The 24,928-nt window shown below is 45.5% G+C and overlaps 1 protein-coding gene across 2 annotated transcripts; it reads left to right on the plus strand.

Annotated features, from left to right (window-relative positions):
• The first annotated feature begins 290 nt into the window (after positions 1-290).
• Positions 291-23,394, plus strand: ACTL6A (actin like 6A). Of its 2 annotated transcripts, none has more exons than XM_048506427.1 (14): positions 291-440; positions 2,534-2,610; positions 6,934-7,108; positions 9,479-9,579; positions 10,942-11,039; positions 12,261-12,355; positions 13,405-13,511; positions 13,818-13,907; positions 14,862-14,923; positions 15,979-16,114; positions 18,461-18,541; positions 19,615-19,710; positions 21,807-21,893; positions 22,874-23,394. In XM_048506427.1, exons 1-14 carry the CDS (start codon positions 416-418, stop codon positions 22,952-22,954), a joined length of 1,311 nt encoding a protein of 436 aa, XP_048362384.1. In that variant the 5' UTR covers positions 291-415; the 3' UTR covers positions 22,955-23,394. The 2 variants fall into 2 exon arrangements, with proteins under 2 accessions (XP_048362384.1, XP_048362385.1); XM_048506428.1 differs by having other exon boundaries at positions 16,000-16,114.
• Positions 23,395-24,928: the final 1,534 nt, after the last annotated feature.

The following is a 24,928-nucleotide window of genomic DNA, read 5'->3' on the forward strand; positions in this document are numbered from 1 at the left end:
AAATGTACCCTCTCACCTCACTTGGGTTTCCTTACAGATCAAGCATGCATACGAAAGGCGAGCAGGGATTGGCTCGCTCGTCCCACGTGATCGCCTTGCGGCCCGCCTCCTCCGTGTAGACTGCAGCCAAACATGCTTCCTTTCTCCCCTCCCTCCGACGAGGTCAGGTTGAAAACCCTTGGCGGCTCGAAGGAGAAGCCCCGCCCCGCCTCTCCCTCCGCGATTGGCCCTTCCTTTCCCTTTCTGCCGCGATAGGCGGATCGGCCAAACAGGCTGCTTCTCGATTGGCTGGTGTAAGGAGGCGCCAATAGCAGCGTAGGTTGAGTGTAGGGCCCGGGCTGCGAGCGAGTCTGCCGCGGGGAGCTTTTGTTGGCGCCGGCGAGAAAGGCCGGGAAGGTGCGAAGCGAGGCTGGCCATGAGCGGCGGCGTCTACGGAGGAGGTGAGCGCGGGGCTGTCTTTGGATGGAAAGGGCTTGTGGCGGGGAGAATCCTGGCCGTTGCAGCTTCTCCTTTCGAGAACGGGGGTGGGTGGGGGGGGGAAGCCTCTTTGATCAATGGGGTGGGGGAGTTCTCGCGGCTCCTCCAATTACTTGCAATATGGCTTCTCCTTTTAAAATCTCATTTGCATCTACTATATACTCTACCTTTGCCCTTATGGAGAACCAGAGCGGTTCACAGCATCCTCCCCTCTTCCGTTTCATTCACACAACAACCCTGCGAGGTAGGCCAGGGCGAGGGCGTGCGGCTAAGCCAAAGGTCACCCAGTAAGTTTCCATGGCAGAGTCGGGAGACTGGGTGACCTTACTCCCTTGGGGAATTTGTACGTTCGTTGCCATTTTGTAGGGTATGTGGAAACGGTCAGAATTGGTTTGGACTAACGGCACGTCTTTTTATTTTGTGTACATTTATTACCCGCCCATCACCCAAGTGCCTGGCAGGCTAGATTCTTACTCTAATCACTACACCACGCTACCTAAAATGAGGGCAAGGCTTTAGCACTGTGCTGAACCTCTAGTCTAAAGAATAAAATTCATATTAGAATAGAAACCCCAGAGCGTGGACTGCATATCTGCTGCGTCCATTCCTGATGCTTGCAAAGTCTGTGCTGTCCAGCAGCACTGTTGGCGTGTGCTGTCAGTCCTCCCCTGAGTACAATGCAGCCGTGTCACAATCAGGGTGTGTGAAGAAGAAGAAGAGTTTGGATTTGTATCCCCCTTTCTCTCCTGCAGGAGATTCAAAGGGGCTTACAATCTCCTTGCCCTTCCCCCCTCACAACAAACACCCTGTGAGGTAGGTGGGGCTGAGAGAGCTCCGAGAAGCTGTGACTAGCCCAAGGTCACCCAGCTGGCGTGTGTGGGAGTGTACAGGCTAATCTGAATTCCCCAGATAAGCCTCCACAGCTCAGGCGGCAGAGCGGAGAATCAAACCCGGTTCCTCCAGATTAGATACACGAGCTCTTAACCTCCTATGCCACTTCTGCTCCTGAAACAAGTAGAGAAACAGAACCAGGCACTGTTGGCTGTCAAACATGGGCACTGTGCAGCCAATGAATCCAGCATGTTGTTGGGAAAACACAAATGCTTCCAAGCCGTCATTCCACATGCATGTAAGGACAACCCAGGCATTTGATGCATACCAGTACTGGGCTAACCTGGTTCGGTGGACTCTGTGCCCTCTTTCCTGGCTGATCAGACAGTCAGATGCTGATAGACATAGGGTTCACTGCCTGGGCTGATGGAGGGTCGGTTTGTTTGGTAATTGAGCAGGAGCCTGCAGCGGAAGATTTGCCTGGTTGCCTTGCTCTCTTGTCCCTGCGATGAAATGCCAGTTTGTTTTGGAACTTAAAGTAAAGGCAGTCCCCTATATAAGCACCAGGTCATCACCGACCCGTGAAAGTAAGCGTCACATCGTGAAACTTACAATGCAAATTGTGTTTATAGCATGGTTTGCCATTGCCTCCCACAGTCATCTGTGCTTTACCCCCAGCAAGTTGGGCACTCATTTTTCCAGCCTCAGAAAGATGGAAGTCGGGTTAACCTTGCGCCAGCTACTTGAAACCAACTTCCGTTGGGATCAAGCTCAGATTGTGAGCAAAGCAGTATTGTAGCTTGCCCCTCTGGGTCTGTGGAACTATTTGTAACACTGAGGACTGAAATTGGGACAATTTATACACAACGTAGGTGCTGTATTATTGATCTTTGGGACCTCACACCAGGAAACTGAGCATTCGTTGCCATTTTTGTAGGGTATGTGGAAATGTTCAGAATTGGTTTGGACTGATGGCATGTCTACAACCCAGCTCCGTGTGCCCTGAATTGGTAGTGAGTCCCTGTGAACTCCACAGGCCCCGTAACTGAGTTGTAGTATGTCCACACCTGTCATACCTGTTTGCCCTACCTTCGTTCCCAGCCTGCTGACTCTGCAGCAGTGTTGAGTATCCTAAGGTTTCCCTTATTTATACACAGTTTCCCTCCTGTGAATTTTGAAGTTCTTTGGAACAATTCTCACTGTAACTTTTCCTCTGTATGTTCAGATGAAGTCGGCGCTTTGGTGTTTGATATTGGCTCCTATACTGTTCGGGCTGGCTATGCAGGGGAGGATTGTCCAAAGGTAAGAACAGGACCTGAAATGTTACACTAAAGAAGATTTCTTGCTCCAAAAGCTCCTTGAAACGTGTATACACTGGGAGATGAGACAAATTCGTACAAGCCATGATGATTAAAGGAACCCTCCAGGTTCAGTGGCAACAAACCTCTGAATATCAATGCCAGGAGGCAACGCCAGGAAAAGGCTTTGGCCCCTATAGCCTTGCTGTTGGACCTCCACAGGAACGGGTTGGTTACTGTGTGAGGCAGGGTGCTGAACTAGATTGTCCACTGGTCTGATCCAGCAAGGTTATGTTTTGAAATGAACTTTCTACATTGCTTAGACTTGAGATTGAGCCAAAATATTGGTATCCTTTAGTCCAGTGCCCCAACAATACATTCTACAGATTGTGCGTCAGAATGGGTATTTGATCTAGAACAGGGGTCAGGAACCTTTTACACTCAAAGAGCCATTTGGACCAGTTTTCCACGGAAAAGAAAACACTTGGAGCCGCAAATACTTTTTGACATTTAAAATGAAGATAACACTGTATATATTGGGTTTTTTAACCAATTATAGTGTGTTGCTTATGAAATCCATCCTCCCCATGGTTTTTGTGCACTGAGTTCATGCAAAATAAATATATTTTATAAATATGAAATAAATACCGTATATACTCGCAGATAAGTCGACCCGCGTATAAATCGAGGCACCTAATTTTACCACAAAAAACTGGGAAAACGTATTGACTCGCGTATAAGTCGAGGGTGGGAAATGCAGCAGCGACTGGTAAATTTCAAAAATAAAAATAGATACCGGTACCAATAAAATTGCATTAATTGAGGCATCGGTAGGTTTTCCCAGGAGATGAAATGAAACAATGCATCTGAGAAATAAACATATTGTGGAACTTGGGTGATTACAGGGTATAAACTAGGAATGCAAGACCAGTCAGGTGACCTAATTAGCTGCTGCTGCTGCTGCAGTATAAAAAAGCATCTCCTCAGCCATCAAATGAAGGAGAGTCTGGTAAACCTATGGAATAAAGGCTGCACTTCTTTGCATGCCTACCTGGGAGTAAGCCTCGCAATACAGCAGAACTTACTTGGAAGTGAAAATGGAGGGGATTCAGTCCTTTCCTCAGTTCTTTCTTGCCGTGGAGCTGAAGGTTCTACACTACAGTTTAAACCAGTGCACTTGGAAATAACCCCCCTGAATTTAGTTGAAATTTATTCACATGAAAGAGTACACAAGAATGTAGCCTTGCGGGGTACTTTTTAAAATGCATTTTAAAAAATCAGATTTAAAAAATCCAGCAAGGAGTTTAAAATGCTTATAAGCCATTGAAATCAAATGTTCTTTGCTTGATTGCCACTCTGGCTTGAAGATCTTTTACCATACAGGTCTTTTGAACAAAGCATTACTGTAAATATATTTAAATAATTCTTACTAAGAGATGGTGTGAATGTGCTCTAACATCCAGGATAATGATTTTAATCAATAGTGATTGCAAAAAACAAGAAGTACAGGGAGGTGGTATTTATACAGCAGATAAATTATGCTTTCGAGTATGATATGGTTTACATCTCTTTTGAGGCACATCATGCTTCCTGTTAAGTACATGCCCATGCTCCATAATATCATTCTCCTCATCTTTTTCTGCAGTCTTTCAACAGGCTCGCTTTGCCAGTGAGCAGGAAAGAGCACCCCAACTTCACTGACAACATAGGAACTGGGTGAGAGGACTTTTTCAAGGCTTCAAAATGAGTGAGAAAGACCCCACCCAGACAGCAACGGAGCTTAGCAAAGTGAAGGGAACCAGCCATTCCCTTAGAAGCGGCCAAACCAAACACGTTTAAACCCAGCACAAAGAAACAAACTTATAAATGCCTTTAGATACCTAACTCAGCAAATGAATAAGACAAGGAGTTAAATTCTTCTGTCTATTGTTTTAGGACTATTATAGTTAAGGAAGAGGCAATAATTGCAATGGTTAAAACTGGGGAAAAACCAGCAAGACGTTTACTTTGCTTTTTGAGAGGAGATAAAATATAGCAGGGCTATAAACGACTTAAAGAATTTCCTTACCTCAATAAAACTTTAAATTAGACACCCCTTTATGGTATTGCTCACAAGGAGCTCTGATAGGAGCACTTTTAGAGAGAAGAGCACAGAGAAAAGTGGGAAATGGTTGGATAGAGTCACGGAGAGCTGTAAACAGCAAGTTAGGAGGAGAAAGAAACGAAAGCTGAAACCATAGAGAGACTAGAATTAGACGGCTCTGGAACGTTACAACAATCAGCTCCCCTAAGTAATTAGTTGGTTTTACACAATACACATTCTTTTGAAATAGAAAATGCCATGCTAAAAGCAAACTAAGACGGGCAACAATATGAGGGAGGAGACGAGGAGAAGTCCAAAGAGGTCACCGACTGGAAGCCCGGCCCCTCCGTGCAAGCTTGCCTGCCCTTGTTGGAGTCTAGCGGGGGAGAGGGAGCCGGTGGGCAGCGTGGGGCATTGGCCACAGGTTGCTGGTGACTTCCTCCCACTCTCAGCCCGCAGGCTCTCTCCTGTCTTCGTTCCTCTCCTGCCTTCTGCTCTGGCCTTTTCCCTCTTGGCCACTTTCTCCTCCTTCGCTTCCCTGCTGTGGCTCTCTCCTGTCTTTTGCTCTGTCTCTGCTCTTCCCACCCTTCAGCCAGCTTTCTCAGCTCCCTTCCCTGCGCGGCTCTGCCTCTGTCTTCTCCTCTGCCTTCGCTCTGCCCCTTTCCGCCGCTTTATCTGTCTCTTTTCACGGCTTCCTTCCTCTCTGACCTCTTATCCTCTTCTGCCTCCCCTTCCCATTCCTCGCAGAATCCTCCCCAGGTCCCGACTTCTTCCCGCTCTCCCCATACCCCTGCACCACACCCTCGCTTTACATAGCCTCCCCAAAGGCCTCTGGGAGCTACAACTTTTTCCCTCCCACCCCCCCTGTCTTGTGGCAAAGGCGGGTTCCACTGACCAGCTGGCTGCAGCACTTGGAAGTCGGGCCAGCCTCGCCCCGCCCCCAGTTAAGCTGCATACTGCTTCCTCACCGGGACCAGGGCCGGGGAGGCGACGCTCGGCGGCGTGATCGCCACTCACCCCGCCCCCTGCTAAGCTGCTTTGCTCCTGCCGCAGCTGGGGCCAACGTGTGTGCTTTGGCCGGCGTTTCCTCGTGGGGCAGCACGGTGGTGCCACTAAGTCCGGGGCAGGGCCTCCTGGCCGCCCCCAAACAAGCATTCTTTCGGCACGGAGGGGAGGAGCCGAGACAAGCCTCGCTAGGCAACTGGAGCTTGCGAGGCCCCAGGAAGGGGCAGCCATGCCAGGAGCCGCACTCCAAGCAGGAAGGAACCGCTTGCGGCTCGCGAGCCGCGGGTTCCCGACCCCTGATCTAGAACTTCTTGTGCTTGGAGTTCTTGTTGCTTGATGGGGATAGTAAGATTCATGAACTCACGGACTTTGTTTCCCTTCCTACTTCCGATGTCAGGGGAAGATCAACTCTGCTAGTAATAGTTTGGGGCATTTTAGTCCCATTAGAATCTAGGGATCTGGACAGAAATAACTGTGCATGTATCTTAATAGTTTTTTTTAGGATTCTGGGAGTTTTCAGCTTTTAATTTTCATAAATTCTTCAGGTTTGTGAGTACAGGGATAATATATGTTAATAGCTCAAAGCTATGGATGGTTTGAGAAAATGCTTATGTCCTTTAAATCTTTTGATTCCTGAACTGCTGTCACACTAGGATAGAACTGACTGGGAACGTTGTGGCTTTTATTGTGGTGGGAGGTGCACTCTTTTGCTTGTTCCCCAACCTGTTCCGCTTAGCATTTGGAAGCTGATTCCCCTCCCACAAATGCTGGCAAGGGACACTGGCATTGAACGCTGAAAAAAATCCAGTGTGTGCTGCCCAAAACTTCCAGACCCCTTCCGCACATGCAGAATAATGCACTTTCAATCCACTTCCAGTGCACTTTGCAGCTGGATTTTACTGTGTGGAATAGCAAAATCTACTTGCAAACAGTTGTGAATGTGAATTAAAAGTGCATTATTCTGCATGCGTGGAAGGGGGCTCAGGGTTTGAAAAACCACTCATAGAGGGGAACTCCCAGATAGTCCTGTGCCTGCAGGGTGGGCAGGAACAGGAGATGAGGGAGCCCCCCTCAATGGGAGTGGAAAGCTGAGTCTGATTTGCATAGCCCCGCCTTTGGAAGGTGCAGAAGGACTAACCCTGTGTGGGATGTTTCTCTACGCCATTGAGGACTTAGATACTGCAGAGCAAATGCATGTTCTCTGATTTGTGTGTCTCTCTGCCATGTTTTCCGCCACAGGTTGATTTCCCCACTGCCATTGGTGTGGTGCTGGACCGGGATGATGGGAGCTCCATGATGGAGATCGACGGTGACAAGAGCAAGCAAGGTGGACCAACTTACTACATAGACACAAATGCTTTGCGGGTCCCAAGAGAGAACATGGAGGCCACGTTGCCTTTGAAGAATGGGATGAGTACGGAGCCTTTTTTCTCTCTTTTATCCTGATTGTGAATGTCTCAACTGGCAGAATGAGTTATTTCTGGCCCCTTCCGCACATGCAGAATAATGCACTTTCAGTGCACTTTGCAACTGGATTTTATTGTGCGGAATAGCAAAATTCACTAGCAAATAGTTGTGATAGTGGATTGAAAGTGCATGATTCTGCATGTGCGGAAGGGGCCTCTGTCACTCAGAGCAGAGCAGTACTTTTAAAATCTGGTCTGAGCAGTCATCATTTGAATCAAAACGGAAAGGATTTAATTCGAATGATGACTGCTCAGACAACAAGATTTTAAAATGTATTTAACCATAAGCATTTTATTGTCATTGTGCACGCACAACGAAATTTACAGCAGCATTCCTCGATGCACACAATTCCAGACTCATACCCCATCCTCACTTTCCCCTTCCTCCACCCATCCCTACACAGCCCCAAACACATCAACACGAAGCCGCGGAGTTCAGCATCGCCACAGCTCTAGAGTAGAAGCTGTCTCTAAGCCTCTTTGTCCTAGTTTTGATAGACCTGTATCGTCTGCCGGATGGTAACAGTTCAAAAAGAGAGTGTGCTGGATGAGACGGGTCTCTCAGAATATGTTGGGCTTTCTTTAGGCTTTGGGAATTATAGAGTTCTTCCAAGGAGGGGAGAGGGCAGCCGATAATCCTCTGTGCAGGAGTGATCACCCTTTGGAGCGCCCTCCTATCTGCCTATTTGCGTTGCAGAAGTTTCCTCCAGTTCTCCCATTTAACTTTTGAGGGATGTTTGCCATGGGCGAGTGGTGGTGCGGGCCTTCCTAAGGACAGATTTGTTGATTAATTATTTTATTCAATTTGTCCCCTACTCTTCCCCAGCAAGGTCTAGGCTCAGGGCAGCTTCTAATATACTAATATCCACCCATCATAAATGAACAATAAAATGAAATTGTATTTAGTTAAATAAAATCAATTCCTTTAAATCTAGGATTTTGTTCTTTTGTTCCACAAAAGGATGGCAACCCCCCCCCCCCCCCCGCCCCCATGACTTGAGAAGACAAAAAGGGGAGACTGAAAAATGAATGACTGGGCCATAGTTCTAGTACAGTACAGTAAACCTATATTAGGCACAAATAATTCTGCATACAGTATGTTTGTATGATAAACAACAATACAACGAGGAATCCAATACACTAAGTTAGGATAAATTATACACAAACTTTCTGGAGCCCTATTGTGATATCCATATGTTAATTAAAACCGATTTGAATGACTCCTCATGTTTATTACAATGACTTGAGCCTCAGACAGTAAATCAATGTAATTTAGATGATTTGATACATCGAGGGACACATTTTAGTACCGTCTTTGAGATATTACTTCTGCTAGATATGTAGCGACCCTAAAGGTTATCTCAGAAGATGCATCACTAAGTATATACTTCACTACATAAGCCGAAGGCTAATTTGTTTTAGCTTTAATAATCGTAATTATATAGTGACTACGTAATGCAGTGTAGCTGACATTCTAGGAGGATATGCTATATTGTATCCATGGCATTTACAGAGTATGGGCATCGTCTGTCAGCGAATAAAACACCTTGAAATCTCCCGATTGTAACTTTAGAAGGAAAGGCGTTTACTCTAGCAAGCATAAATGCTCTGCGACAAGGTGGACTGTCGAGACTATAGCAGTATTTTGCTATCTTCCCATGTAGGATGGGTAGATTTAGAAAATCTGGGGAACATAGTTATGTGTCCAGCAAGGAACAGAGGAAGGGGGAAAAGAGATGGGAGGGAGAAAAGGAAAAGGGAGAGGTGAACCATGTTTGTTTCCCCGCTCCTCCACATGAAGCCTGCTGGGTGATCTTGGGCCAGTCACAGTTCTCTCAGAACTCTCTAAGCTCTAACTACCTTAGAGAGGGAGCCTCTTGTGGGGAGAGGGGGGAAAGGGAGTTTGTAAGCTGCTTTAAGTTTAGAAAAGCGGGGTATAAATCTCTTTTCTTTTTGTGTTCCTTTGGCAGACTCTGTGTGCAGGCTGCTGCCAAGACATAGGCACCTGTGCTGCTCCCATGCAGTCGGCATTTTGTGCTCATTTTGACTGTGGGCCTGTTCAGGGTCTGGGTTTGGAGGATGTACGTTTTGGCGTTCTTTGGTCACCAAGGCGTTATGGTGCCAGGGCCATCTTCAGTCGTGTTGATGTGCCCCAGACCACTCTATCTGATGTCAGTGCCTTTTGCTGCTTCTGCCTCACTCCCACACCCCCATACACACTTGATGTCTTTTGGGCTACCTTTCAAAAGGCAGGCGCGCTGGAAATGAAGTCACATTTCTGGCTAAAGCAGCTCTGATGTCACTTCCTGTCGTTACAGTTGAAGACTGGGATAGCTTCCAGGCAATTCTGGATCACACCTACAAGATGCACATCAAGTCCGAAGCATCTTTGCATCCCGTACTAATGTCTGAAGCGCCTGTGAGTAAAAACAACTTGTTCATTTCTGTGAAATGGCCAGCTGAGCTTGCTCCAAAGGTGCTTTTGGCGCTGTCAAAGTTGTGAAACAAAAAGCGTTGAAGCCAGAGCTTTGCAAAACGGCGTTTGGGGTCAGTAGGCCTGCTGAGGTCAGGACAACCATTGCATACTTTAAGAAGGCGCTTGTTTTATGAGTGCCGGCATAGTGTCGTTAAAGTCTGGGAGACCCAGTTTCAAATCCCCACGGAGAAGGGGATGATGATACTTTGGGTTTCCATTGGAGAACAAAGACCCCTTCCGCACATGCAGAATAACGCACGTTCAGTCCACTTTCACAATTGCTTGAAAGTGAATTTGGCTGTTCCGCACAGTAAAATCCTGCTTCAAAGTGCATTGAAAGTGCATTGTTCTGAGTTTGCGTAAGGGACCAAAGAGAGTTTTAAGTGGTGTGAGTTTGTTGCGTGCTACTACTGGGTGCCTCATTCAGAAGTACCGGCTGGGGATTTGCAGTTTCGCAAACGGGGGCTCATGTGGCTGAGAAAACCTTCCATCAGATCCATCAACACGCGTTTTCTCTGAGAAACGTCCTGCTTATTTTGTGGAGTTAAACATAGGCTTGCATTGGATGTACATTAATGCAATCCCGTGCCTATATAGCCCTGGTTTGTAAAGCCACTCGGTTTTAATCTCCGGTGTCTGAGAGAATCATAGCTTTTGTATATGTTCCTGTATCATAAGACAGTGGTTCATGCAGCAAGGGGAAGCTCTTAGGTCAGTGATGGCGAACCTTTTCGAGACCGAGTGCCCAAATTGCAACCCAAAACCCACTTATTTATCGCAAAGTGCCAACACGGCAATTTAACCTGAATGCTGAGGTTTTCGTTTAGAAAAAACAGTTGGCTCCGAGGTGCGCGTTACTCAGGAATAAGCTTCGAATGGGTGAATCACGACCCTAGCAGAGTTTACTCAGAAGCAAGCCCCATTGCCAGCAACCAAGCTTACTCCCAGGTAAAGGATTGTGCCCAGGCCAGCCTAGATGTGTGGGGGGTGTGTGTGTGATTTTCCGCCCCGCCCACATGATGAACTCTGGGCACGCGTGCCCACAGAGAGGCCTCTGAGTGCCACCTCTGGCACCCATGCCATAGGTTCGCCACCACTGTCTTAGGGTATATCCCCCATTCCAGTTTGTAAACCACAGCTTGATGGGAGCCCAGTAGTACATCTGTATCGTGTCCAAACATGGACCATTCCTCTGTTTTTTATACTGAAGACTCTCCTTTGTTATCTATTTTTGGTTCTTGATACATTTACAATAAGAAGTTTTGAGATGCTTACGGTGAGAACATTTTTGTTTTGTTCTTGTAGTGGAATACCAGAGCCAAGCGTGAGAAGCTGACAGAACTGATGTTCGAACATTATAACATCCCTGCTTTCTTCTTGTGCAAAACAGCGGTCCTTACAGCGTATCCCAGAAATGCTGGATGAGTGGGCAGCGTTTCAGCTCGTCTGTTTTTCCCTACCCGTGTTAAAATAAACCCCGTTTAGTTAGATCGAAGGGAAGTAATTGTACCACTCTGCTCTGCATTGGTCAGAGCTCACCTAGAGTACAGTGTTCAGTTCTGGGCACCCCAATTTAAGAAGGATATTGACAAGCTGGAACGTGTCTGGAGAAGGGCAACCAAAATTGTAAAAGGTCTGGAATCCATGCCCTACGAAGAGAGACTTAGGCAGCTGGGGATGTTTAGTCTGGAGAAGCAAAGGTTAAGGCGGGACATGAAAGCTACATTTAAATATTGGAAGGTAAATGTGAAATACTCTACACCTCTGGTACTCCTGGGTTATTATAGAAGGTGTATACAAGGAGCTCATCGTTATTTATTGTATTTTTTATGGAAATTTAATTAATTTATAGTATTAATTAGTATATACCATTTATAGATCTTGGGGAAGGTTATACCTTTTTAGTAAATAGGCTGTGAATAACGAATGGCTAGAAATATCTTAATCCTGCCTTTTAAGTGTAGTTGTACTATATCTGTTCAGAATTCCGTGTACAATGGAATGGTCAAAATTTTTTAATCTATGTTATATTTTTTTTAATGAAGTGTGATTTTAGAATGTAAATTACTCATAGATGGCATGTACAACTCTTTTAAATTTAATAACAGTTTATATTCACGTTTATATAGCTTATGCCAATAAAGGTCTATTGTGATTGTGATATTGGAAGGGATGCCATGTCAAAGAGGGAGCACGCTAGTTTTCTGCTTCCTTGGAGTCTAGGACATGAAGTAATGGATTCAAGGTGCAGGAAAAGAGATTCCACCTAAACATTAGGAAGAACTTCCTGATGTTCGACAGTGGAATTCACTGCCTTGGAGAGTGGTGGAGTCTCCTTCTTTAAACTGTTTTTAAACAGAGGCTGGGTGATCATATGTCAGGAGTGCTTTGATTGTGTGTTCCTGCATGGCAGGGGGTTGGACTTGATGGCCCTTGTGGTCTCTTCCAACTCTATGATTCTATAAGCATTCTTCCTAGGCAGCTGAAAGTAACATTCCCAGGAGAGAAAAAAGAAGCCCCACCTCAAAATAAACACATATCGTTTTAAAAAGTGAAATCAACCACAACACACCCAATAAAACTGCCCACAAATTCGCATTGTTTTCCTTGACCTTTTGAACTAGCTTTGCCAATGGTAGATCAACAGGCCTGATCCTAGATAGCGGAGCGACACACACCACCGCCATTCCTGTACATGACGGATATGTGCTCCAGCAAGGTAAGAATTAATTTTTCTCCGTGGTTGATAGGAGTTCAGTTCAGGATGAGCAAAAGATAGCATTTCTTAACCATCCACAGGAATGCACCATAAATAATCTTTCATTGTCAAACATGGAGGCAACAGCTACTACCTCAGACCCGTTTAGAATTGTTGAAGGATTCAGGGACGAGGGGGAGGAACAATTCCCTGAGATACTAGCAACAGTTGAAGAAAGCAAGAGATTGTTATTTAGAGAATATATCCTATTAATGTGGTATTTTGTTTTGCGCACATAGGTTCTGCTATAGTTTCATTGCAAGGGTGTGGGGGGGGGGGGCTAATAAAATACAAGTTTTTTTTAAAAAAAGTTCTGTCACATTCAAGAGGGTAGGTTTCTTAATGGGTGTGAGTTGCAAATTCCAAAATGGAACTTCCATATTCAGGTGCAGTCTAGTTGAGGACCAATGTAAAAAGGCAGGCTATCATGTTTCCCTTTTGAGCGTTTTAGAGGCTTCTGCCTGGCCCGGATTGAGGAAGGAGTGCTGGACTGATCTGGGTCAAGAGGGCCAGGTCTACTGATCTCTGCTTCGTCACTGGTGCTAATATGAAATGTGACTTATTTGCTGAGGCACAGATGGTCAATAGGAAGCCCAGGGGCGGCAGTTCTGTCCTGTTGCCATTTTTTATCTGCTTCCGGTGGCCTTATGGAACTGTTATCAAGGGGTGGTGATTAAAAAGAAAAATGCCCCATCCTTTCTGTCCTGAAGCAAATGCCTTCAGATTGCATGAAGTACGAATGTGTTGCACCTTCATGTTAAGTTGGATTGTGGGTATGATGCTCTAGCTGAGTCTGGTTCATATTTGGTGCGTGAGTAGGGTGGCAACTTGGTTGCAGGGTAACAAGTTTAGTTTGGGCAGCCAGCCAGCCAGCCAGCCTAACAAACAGAATACAGCCGCCGTGTTCGAGGAATGGATCAGGGTATCTCCAGCGAGAAGCTTGCATGCAAAACCTGATCCAGGAGGTTTTATGTCATACCACAACCTTCACTCGCATCCTATCCTTCCAGGCATTGTGAAATCACCCTTGGCTGGAGACTTCATCACGATGCAGTGCAGAGAACTGTTTCAGGAAATGAATGTAGAAATAATTCCTCCGTACATGATCGCCTCAAAGGTAAGAGATGGTCATGAAAATGGCTGTGAAGTTCCGGAGCAAAGTGTGCTTTGTATGTATTCCTAACAGAACATAAATTATTAGGGACTGTGGATTATACTACCGGGTATAGCTTGCTGAAACTGAAATCCTACTGTGTAATTTTTTGCATCATTTAGTGTCATGATAATATACATGCTTTGCTTGTGTTCTGTTTTTAGATTTCTGTTGTGCTGCCTTGATACAAGGTGGCTAGAGAAATCTGAAGCAGTGGTAAACTTTACTATTATTGGGAAAACTGTTGAAAAACCTGGATTTCTTTTGCAGGAGGCTGTCCGTGAGGGTTCTCCAGCAAACTGGAAGAGAAAAGAGAAACTGCCTCAGGTCACAAGATCTTGGCACAACTACATGTGTAATGTGAGTGCAACAGAATCAAGGATGAGCATTAGGTTATTGAACCAGAAGGTTGAAGGATTAGAGAGATTCCCCCACATTAGTAACTTAGATGCTGGCAAAAAAGTTATACTCCAGAAGGACTGGTTGAATTGCATCTGCCTCTTGTTCCATTGGCTGGTTTTCTGGATTGCAAAGTACATGTGTTAAAAACCAAGAATGGACTTTTTGTAGGAAACGATTCTTAAATTGAGTCTTCCTGGCCGGACATTAAATAGTGCCTTAAATCTTGATTTTTAACTGAGTCCTATTTAAATCAAATTAACCCTGGTTATGACAGTAATCCTCGCATCTCACCTTGTTTCTTTCAATCAAGGATCTCCAGCAGGCAGCTTGCGATCTGCCATCATTTTGCTGGCTGCTGCTGGGGACCCCCTAGAAGTCCCAGGAAAAGTTGTGCTTTAGGCGGAAAAAAGAGGCTTTTATTTAATAGGATTTCTTTGGGCTGCTTAGCTGATAGCATCATTTTCAGGAGCTCATCCTGGTCCAAGTTTTTTTTTAGGACAGCATAAAACTTGATAGTATGGGGGTGGAGTGTAGCTTAAACTGTTTTTCATTACTCAAAAGTACCTGTCATTGAAGAAAAGTTTGGTGACTCTTACATTAAATTCTCTCTCTCTCTCCCACCTCCCTCCCTCCCTCCCCCTCCCTCCCTCTCTCTCACTCTCCCTCCCCCCTCCCTCTCTCTCCCACCTCCCCTCCCCCTCCCTTCGTCTCTCCCTCTCTCTCCCTCCCCCTTCTCTCCCTCTCCCTTCCTCCCCCCTCCCTCTCTCTCCCCCCTCTCCGTCTCTCCCTCCCTCTCTCTCCTCCTCTCTCTCCCTCTCCCCCCCTCTTTCCCTCTCTCTGTGTGGCTTCTCTCTCTCTCTCTCTCTCTCTCTCTCTCTCTCTCTCTCTCTGTGGGTTTTTTCCTCCTCACAGTGCGTCATTCAGGACTTCCAAGCTTCTGTCCTCCAAGTGTCCGATTCAACCTACGATGAACAGTACGTGGGGGGAGACATTTATTGGGAACTTCAAGATGTCTAACACAGAATTGAAGAATTTTAAGGGAGGTGGGAAATTTGGAGTGTGCTGTTTTATTCTGAGGTGCGTTTTTTTTACTGTTATTGTAAGCCTCCTTGAACCATGAGGAAAGGTTGGGGGCTATTAACATTTTAATAACTGAATGGCATTTAGGACTCTCGGTCTGCCATTAAATCCAAATTGTCCAAACGGGTCTGCTGCAAACCCAGACTTCAAGGAGTAAACTCTTGAAAGGGAAAAAGGGAGAAAGAAACCTAGGAAGTTGTAGCTTGTGCACAGATTTAATGGTCGCACAGAAAAGAATCGGGTGTAAATATGCTTCACTTTGGCTGTATCAGGCCTTAAGTTGTATATAGCGCTGTGAGGCTCTGAGGAAAACCCAGTGGACGACTTTTCCCATTGCCTATGGAGAAAAAGTCAGAGAGCGGAGGTGTGGTGTTTGGTTTGGATGTTGAGGTTTTGGCTCAAATCCTTTTTGTAAATAGCAAAACAACAATCAGAACAGGTACACTTTCAATCCACTTTCACAATTGTTTGAAAGTGGATTTTGCCATTCCACACGGAAAAATCCAGCTGCAGAGTGCATCGAAAGTGGATTGGAAGTGCATTATTCTGTATGTGTGGAAGGGGTCTAAGAGACTTTGCTTGGATTATGTAAGAGAGTTTTGCTGAATTTAATATAGATGTGTGCCACTTATATTCACACAGTGTGTTAAACATCCACTTGGTTTTTATATGTGTTTGTTCTATATGGATTGAAGTCTGCTTGGCAACTTAGGTGTAGTCAAATCCGTTTTGTGCCGTGAAGCTCTCTTGTCACCTTTGTTAAAAAATGGACTGAAGAGGGAAGTTGGGGAATTTCACAAGCTCTGCTCCCGAGTCTTGTAGGATCCGAGGGCCCCTTTCTGACGCTGCTCAGGAGTCCTTCCGAGAAGAGCAAAGAAGCACAAACGCACGTTGTGCAAGACGCGCGGGATAGAAATGCACAAATGCTGACTGTGGGTCGCTTTCTAAGAGCGGCGGTTTCTGCCTCCAGGGTGGCGGCTCAGATGCCCACGGTGCATTACGAATTCCCCAACGGCTACAACTGTGACTTCGGCGCGGAGCGGCTAAAAATCCCCGAAGGCCTGTTTGACCCTTCCAATGTCAAGGTACGACGCCCGAGCAAGATGGGTCGAAAAGGAACTTTGGGGGTGCAGGCAATTGTACGATGGCATTTTGGAAGCTAGTGGGAATTGGCAAAAAAGAGAAGCCCCCACAGTCTTTTATTTTTATAATTTTTTATTGTATCATTTGAATATTTCATTTTATATTAATGCTTTTCTTCATTCGTTTTCAAACAATACATTTTTCCCCTTTTCCTCCTCCCCCTATATTTTTTCATAGTTTTTTCAAACAAACAGCAGTAAGTTCATTCTTTGTAATCTCTTCACCCATTTCTCCTCATTGACTCCAGCTTCTTTCATCCAGTCCACATATATGGTCCATTTCTTCAAGATTCCGCTCTGTTTATCTTGCCACAGTTTATTCTTTGTTATTATTTCGAAAATGTCCAGTGTCACTTGTTCCCAGATGTATTCCAGCCATTTCTGGATTGTCCATTTTTTCTTTTCTTTCCAGCCTAAAGCTATTGTTGCATGTCCTGCTTTGATCATTATTTTATACATATAGCTATATTTTTTTATCTACCCTCCTATCCTCCATTACACCCATGAACATTAAATCATTATTTATCTCAATATTAATCATCACCAGTTTCTCAATATATAACATTACAGTTGTCCAAAAATTTTTCACTTCTATGCATTCCGTCCACATATGGCTGTAATATGCCTCTTGATCCCCGCAGTGCCAGCATTTAGGACTAAGTCCTTTAATCATATATGCTAGTTGTTTTGGTGTTCTATACCATTTCAATATCACTTTTCTTTCCAACTCCATATATTTCTCAATCTTTATGTTTTTCCAACTGTCTATTAAATTTTCAGCTTTCCCAGTGGCCAGAAAACCTTCCTTCTCCCATTTTTGATTCAGTGTTCTCATCATAAAGTCTTTATCATCAACCATATACTTATATATATACGTGTCCCAAAATTTTCCCTTTACATTTTTCATATAGTTCAAAACATTTAGCCATTATACATTCTCCTCTTATTCGTGAAACCTTTATCCTTTCCCAAATGCCCCTCGAGACCAACCAGTTCTCATTACCTCCTAACTCTATAAAATTTTGTAAGGTCATAATTTCTCCTCCTTCTCTTATCAGATTTGCAACAGTTTGAATTCCTTGTCTTTTCAATATTCTTGCCCCCGCAGTCTTAACCCTCTTGCTGCATCTTTCAGGACAGAAAGGATGGGGGATGCTTTGATGTTTCAGATGCAAATGGTTTTTATCTCTTGCTTTTGACACTGCATAACTGGCAGGCAAAGAGGAAGGTAGATGCCCAAGGGTTTATGATGTGAGGGCTGGGTGTGACTCTGTAAATAATTGTGTAAATAACATGTCTAACATCACAGCCTTGGGGGTAGGTCACTTTTTTCAGGTTTTCCCCCCATTCCATAGCCTTCATTGGTGTCATATACATTTCAACAGCACACAGATCTCAAAAAATAAGGTTACGTGGTTGAAAATTAGGTTATAACACTCCAGATGCAATATTATTTGAAAAAAGCAAAAGGGAGGAACCATCAGATCATTTCTGGAATCATTAAAAATATGGAACAGGTTATACTAAGAGGTCCCATAGGCTCATTCCGCACATGCAGAACAATGCACTTTCAAACTGCTTTCAGTGCTCTTTGAAGCTGTGCAGAATAGCAAAATCCACTTGCAAACAGTTGTGAAAGTGGTTTGAAAATGCATTATTTTGCGTGTGCGGAAGGGGCCATAGAGTAACATCATGACAAAGCTCTGTTACTGCTTGCAGGAAACGAGCTACATCTTCACATACGGTTGGATCAGAACTGTTTAATGAACAAGCTCTATAGATTAAAATGGCGTTTGTATTATTTGTCATGGATCAATCATAAAAATCATAAAAAGGACAGTTAAAGAAAATGTGAATTACAATCTCAACAGTGCCTATCCCTAACCTCTCTTCCTGAAGAACATTATGAAACCTTCCATATAGTACTGCAGAAGGCTAAACATTAAATCTAGCCAGCGAAAAAGCTCTGCATTGGATAGGGTTTGGCAGTTTCTTGACCGTGTTTAATTGGAATCCCCAAACCAAAAGAAGAGCAGGTCTTGAAAGCAGCACTGAGCAGAGTTTGGACTTTTTGCAGTTATAATTGGCTTGAACAGGAAGGGAGGAGCAATCGGCCCGCAGACCCTCAAAGATCTCCCAAGTTCCACGCTTCAGGTTGTTTGTGTACTCCTCTGCCTGCTGGCCTGCCTGTCCTATTAGCAATGGGTGTTCTCTCATGGTGTTGTAATAAATCCGACTCTTTTACAGCAGTGCTACAAATACTTTGCTTTTTCCCCCCCCCCTGCCCAGGGTTTATCTGGCAACACAATGCTTGGAGTCAGCCACGTTGTCACCACCAGTGTCGGAATGTGCGATATAGACATCAGACCAGTACGTATCATTTGGTACAGTGGATTCATAGAACGTTGTTCTCCATCAGTGGGTGAAGGCATCCTTACAATGGGATCTGCCTCTTTCTTGCTCCACGGGCAGGGATGAGTAGAAATTGAATAAAAGAAAATGGCCCTGTGGCTGTGTTTTAGGTGATAAATTGTCCCAAACCTTTTTGAGCCCACACAGGCCTTTGAAATTCCAAAACAGCCTGGTGCGTTCAGCCACAAAATGACTGTGTGGCAACATGGTTATCTTGAAGTAAGTCCAAGAGCAAACCATCGGTCTTATTTTGGAGTGGTATTGTTTGTTAGTGTTGGATTGGGACCTGGAGTCTGTCCTCACAGTTACCCTGGTCCAGACACCCTTGTCAGCCTGATATACTTCCCAAGGTGGGCATGTGGATGAAATAAAGCCAGGGCAGCCATAGAGAAAGGGTGGGATAAAATTGTATTGCTTGGTATATTGGAATAAGCGAGGGTGGTATCACGCTACAAGCGTTCTTTTTGGGCTGGTGATGGTGCCTAAGGTGTAAGCAATGCAGTTTTTCCTGTGTAATGTGGATCCTTAAACAGGGCAGGAACATGTGGCCATTTTAGGGTTTGTCAAGGTTGCCTCTAACAGTTGTGTCCCTCACGCTGTGCTGCATACCTGTTGTTTTTGCCTCCAATTCTCCACAGGCCCTCTGCTACCTCTCCCACAGTTGTGCTAGTGATGTTGAAAACCAAGAAATTCCAAATTATCCTGTCAGGTTTACGCTGTACGTGCTAGAAATATTTGCTGAACTGTGACTTTTTCCCTCCAAAATGAGTGTGGCATTAGAAACGTGAGGTGCCCAGGAGAAGACTTAGGTGCTGTGATTAGTGATGTGACATCTCCTGCTTTCTGTACAGGAATAATTCCTTACCTGTGACAATTAGCAGATCATATTGGAACCTTTTTAAAACAAAAATCTTTCTCAGGGTTGTGACTCAGTGCCTTCAGCTTCAGGTGTGTGGTCTCTTTTTTCTTACTATCAAAATGCAGAAGAGGACTTCTGTCAATTTTCAGGACTGTGGCTCTTCTCTTTCCAGGGCCTCTATGGTAGTGTGATTGTAGCGGGAGGCAATACGCTGTTACAGAGCTTTACAGATCGGCTGAACAGGGAACTCTCTCAGAAAACACCTCCAGTAAGTCCACGGTTTGGTTATGATGGTTCCCTCTTTCTTCACAGATGCTGATACTTGCCGTTCGGTTCTTGACTGGTTTGAGCTGTGCTCCCGCCAAGCACGGGGTGGAGGTCTCATAAGTTCCACAGTGGGCTTCTTGACAGCAGCTGCACTCTGTTTTGCCACTCAGCTGCACTCTGATCTGGAGGAACCGGGTTTGATTCCCCGCTCTGCCGCCTGAGCTGTGGAGGCTTATCTGGGGAATTCAGATTAGCCTGTACACTCCCACACACACCAGCTGGGTGACCTTGGGCTAGTCACAGCTTCTCGGAGCTCTCTCAGCCCCACCCACCTCACAGGGTGTTTGTTGTGAGGGGAGAAGGGCAAGGAGATTGTCAGCCCCTTTGAGTCTCCTGCAAGAGAGAAAGGGGGGATATAAATCCAAACTCTTCTTCTTCTTCATGGGGGTATCAGGACAGCCAGCATATTTCATACATAGGAATAGATTCTGCATCCTTCCAGCACAGGGAACGTTCCTCAGGAGGAAAGCCCCAGTTGTTAGTTGAATGAATTTGCTCCATCCATCCCCACGTGTTCATAGGTATATCGGACACCAGGGGTGCTCATCATTCAGAGAAATGATTCAGTGTTGGGTGGCCGAGGGGAACGGGCTTAGATTTACATTTGGCAAATAAGCGCCCCCCGCATGCCACTTAGAGAACTATTTTTCAAACTGAGTCACGTTTTACAAGTAGTTTGTGTTTTTTTTGGGGGGGGGGGTGGCGGGTTCCTCTTCAGAGGGGAAGATAACCCTGCCAGGCCTCCATGAGCCCTTGAGTACTCCATGGTCAGTCCTTTGGATGCAGGCCTAATGCCAGACCAGCAGCTCTGCTGACTTGCTGAACCGTGGTTGCGTTGGAAAGCTTGTCTGGATCAGAAATGCTTTTTATTCCCTAACCCCCTCCTTGGTTTGGGACAGACAGGACTGTATTGAAAGGTCAGCCTGAGACGTCTTCCAAGGCCCAAACAAGCATCCCTGTCCCTCTTACGATGATGCTCACAGTGGTGGGATCCAAAAAATTTAGTAACAGGTTCCCATGGTGGTGGGATTCAAACAGTGGCGTAGTGCCAATGGAGCTGGGTGGGGCACGATGGGGGCGTGGCCGGGCATTCCGGGGGCGGGGCATCAATAATTTCTCTGTTACTGTAAAAAAACTCTTACTGTTAAAAAAGGTTCCTAATTTCCAGCTGGTATCTTTCTGTCCATAATTTAAACTCATTATAGCCAGTCCTATCATCTACTGCCAACAGAAACAACTACTTCTCCTCTAATTGATTGCCTGTCAAATACTTAATACTTTCAAATACTTAATTTTGTTTCTAGAAATCAAAAGAAGGATACTTTCCTTAAACAAGGAACTTTACCATATTTCTAAAACAGGTTTTTAAAACAGCCCAAGAGGGAGAATTATCCCATTTTCTACCTTCGCTAACCAGCCACATAGGAAACAACAGGACTTTATGATTTTTGGACCTAATGGAATTTCTAATGGAAAAGCAGACCCAATTAGTAACCCCCTCTCGGCACACACAAATAATTAGTAACCCACTCTCGGGAACTGGTGAGAACCTGCTGGATCCCACCTCTGTGCTCACACCTTTCAGTGGATGTGGGAGGAAATCTCTTTGCACTTTGGTGGTCTGTTTTCATCTCGACTGGTTTCAGCTGTGTCAACATTTGAGACATTGAATGTCACAAAAATATAAATCACCTATCTTGAGGAAACAAAGGACACTGAAATCACAATATAAATTATTAGGGACTGTGGGTGATGCTACCGTGTGTAGCTTTCTGAAACTGGAATCCTGTGTAATTTTTGCATCGTTTAATGTGTCCTGATAATACATGTGCTTTGCTTGTGTTCTGTTTTTAGATTTCTGGTTGGCTCTACAACCCTAACCCTATTGCAGTGCTTACTGAATATCCCATCCTGTTGATGACCTTAACTTAGTGTGTGTAATTCCAAGTGAGAAAGGCCAGTTACAGATAACGTAAACGAACAAGCCATTTCCCAGTTTGTCCCACCTCCCTTAGCCAGCCTCTCTTCTTTTTCTAGAGCATGCGGCTAAAGTTGATAGCCAACAACACCACTGTAGAGAGGCGGTTCAGTTCGTGGATCGGCGGCTCTATTTTGGCTTCTCTGGTGAGTAAAATGGGTGGGCTTGTTTGGGGAGGGGCCAGGTTGCCCCAGCGGCACTTGGGTGGCTTGCAGAAATTGGCGTGAGACCTAACGACGTGCGCCCCCCTGAGGCCAGCTTGTCCTGGGAGGGTGGGATATACGTACAATTTGTCCCTACGGAACAGTGCATGATTGTACAGCAAGTCGCAGCGGGCTTATGGCAACAGCGTAAGGCTTCAAAGCCAAAGACATTTGGAGGTGGTTTACCACAGCCTGCTTCGGTGGAGCAACTCGAGCAACTTTCTGGTGGTTTCTCATCCAAATGCTAACCAATCAGACCCTGCTGGCCTGAACCATTATTATTATTATTTATTCGATTTAGTAGACCGCCCTACCCCCAAAGGGCACAGGGCAGTTTGCAAGCCAAACACAATACATTACAGCTAGAAAACAATCGAATAATCTCAGTTCAAACAATAAGCACAGTAAAAACAGTAGCAGCAGTTACCTTTCCACAATTCATTAAATTAAATGGATTCCGTCCAGTACTAAACCCCGGGAGGGGACTGGCAGATGTTCAGATAAGCTGATGACACATAGGGCAACAGGGAGAGGGCAGACTCAGCGGCCAGCCTCCCCAAAGCCCAGTGGAACAGCTCAGTTTTACAGGCCCTGTGGAACTCCCCAAGGTTTCTCAGGGCCCTAACAGGTGGAGGAAGAGCGTTCCACCAGGCAGGGTCAGGGCCGTAAAAGCCCTGGCCCGGGTGGAGGCTAGCTGCATCATAGAGGGACAAGGGACCACCAGTAAATTCAGGCAAACTCCTTGGGTAGCTCATAGGGTTTTTATTAGGATAAAATGGATGAGAGGAGGGATGTGGGGGGGAGCAGTAGTGGCACAAAGGAGAACCAGAACCTGAGCTCCTTAGCTGAAGATGAGTGGGCTAAAAGTCGATTGGAGGTCAGTTGGCATTCTGTGCTATAGCCTTTGGGATTGTGTCTTGCAGGGTACTTTCCAGCAGATGTGGATCTCCAAGCAAGAATACGAAGAAGGGGGAAAGCAGTGTGTGGAGAGGAAATGCCCATAAACCTAACGCTATATAAATATATATACACGAGACCCCGGCTGCCTTCCCAGCGTTCCTAATATTCGATAGCTTTAGTATGCTCAGGAATCGACATCTGTTGGTTTTTTTTGTAGGAAAATTTTTACTTTTTGGTGCACCGTTCTCCGGTTTCCACTGTCCGGCATTAATTTGAAAGGCCAACCCAATTCCCTCACGGACTAGAGGATGCCCGCGCCCTCTGTTAAGGCAATAACTCTTATACGGACCTTTTTACATAGTTTTTTTGTATAAATATCTATTTTCTGCAAAATTCCTTTTCCTGGAAACTGACCAAGCTATAAAAACTGTGGATGTAATTTCTTGCTAATGCCTTGCCATGAAATTTCTAAGAAATGCGTCTACTTTTGCAGATTAGTCTTCCTTGTGACGTCGGCCTTAATAAAGTCCTCTAGTTTGTCTTAGAGGCTCTGGTGACCATTTCTGTGTTTCTTACTGCGGCCATCATGGAAACGTAGAGCTGGCGGGGACCTCAGGGGTCATCTACTCTAACCCCCTGCACAACACAGGAAATTCATAACTACTTTCCTCCCACCACCACCACCTCTGGTAACCTTTGCTCTATGCCCAGAGGAAGGTAAAAGATCTCCAGAATAGCCTAGAGCTGTGGTGGTGAACCTATGGCACCCCAGATGTTCATGGACTATAATTCCCATCAGCCCCTGCCCAATTGGCCATCTGGGCAGGGGCTGATGAGAATTGTAGTCCATGAACATCTGGAGTGCCATAGGTTCACCACCACTCGCCTAGAGAATTCCTTCCTAGGAGCAGCAGTGGCGTAGTGGCTAAGAGCAGGTGCACTCTGATCTGGAGGAACTGGGTTTGATTCCCAGCTCTGCCGCTTGTGGAGGCTTATCTGGGGAATTCAGATTAGCCTGTGCACTCCCACACACGCCAGCTGGGTGACCTTGGGCTAGTCACAGCTTTTTGGAGCTCTCTCAGCCCCACCCACCTGACAGGGTGTTTGTTGTGAGGGGGGAAGGGCAAGGAGATTGTCAGCCCCTTTGAGTCTCCTATAGGAAAGGGGGGATATAAATCCAAACACTTCTTCTTCTTACTGACCCTAAAGTGGTAATCAGTATTACCTTGAACATGTAAGAAAGAGCTATAAGAGTCGGGCATGGATTCATCCCTTTCTGCCCTCTGTCTCATTATCTGCCAGAGTTTGCAGAATATGCCTTGCTGTCAGACGGCCATCTAACCTCTGCTTCAAACCCTGCGAAGAAGGAAAGCTCACCACTGCCTGAGGAAGCCTGCTCCACTCAGGGGCCACTCTATTAGGAAGTTCATTCTTAGTTTTAACCAAAAATTGAACTAACAGTACGGTTGTGACCAAACAAGAAAGAGTAATTTCCAACCACATTTTTGCTCTGGTGTACAGGGGCCCCAACATGGCGCCCACCAAGTGTTTTCAGAAAATGGGTGAGGCCAGGTGGCATCTTTGCCCAGCAAGGCTTCTGATTCGTTGTGCAGATTTTTAAAAACGTTCCTTTGGCAGCAGCTGCCACCACAACACAAGGTTCTTCGCTGTGTGGCTGAAGGTTAGTGCAGCAGCCATTTTGTGTTTCGCTTACCACGCTGGGTCAGAATTCCCAAGAGTGTCTTCCTTGGACAAGAGAGTGCAGACTCTCACCATCAGAGGCGCAGCTGGGGAAAATGGAGCCGGTTGCAAAATCTGATTCTCCCCCATCCTGAAACAGCATCCCTTTCAATGTTTAAACTGGGGACCTCAGATTCTCCCTTTAAATCCCTGCCGAAGGGGGTGGATTTAAAAGGAGAATCTGGGGAAATTTGGAGGGTGCCTGCTGTCAGGTGTGCAATTGTTAAGCTAGCAGCACCAAAATTTCAGTGTATCTTTAGGAGACTCTCCTGATGATACCACCCAGGTTTGGTGAAGTTTGGTTCAGGGAGTCGAAAGTTATGGACCCTCAAAGGTGT

The sequence above is a fragment of the Sphaerodactylus townsendi genome, linkage group LG08 (genome assembly GCF_021028975.2).
Source record: "Sphaerodactylus townsendi isolate TG3544 linkage group LG08, MPM_Stown_v2.3, whole genome shotgun sequence".
Taxonomy (NCBI): Eukaryota; Metazoa; Chordata; class Lepidosauria; order Squamata; family Sphaerodactylidae; genus Sphaerodactylus; species Sphaerodactylus townsendi.

Excerpts from the sequence above, each read along its gene's own strand:
- ACTL6A (XM_048506427.1), top strand. The coding sequence starts at position 416 with ATGAGCGGCGGCGTCTACGGAGGAG. Across the intron at positions 2,611-6,933 it reads CAGGGGAGGATTGTCCAAAG|GTTGATTTCCCCACTGCCAT; the intron begins GTAAGAACAGGA and ends TTTCCGCCACAG. Across the intron at positions 21,894-22,873 it reads GCTCTATTTTGGCTTCTCTG|GGTACTTTCCAGCAGATGTG; the intron begins GTGAGTAAAATG and ends TGTGTCTTGCAG.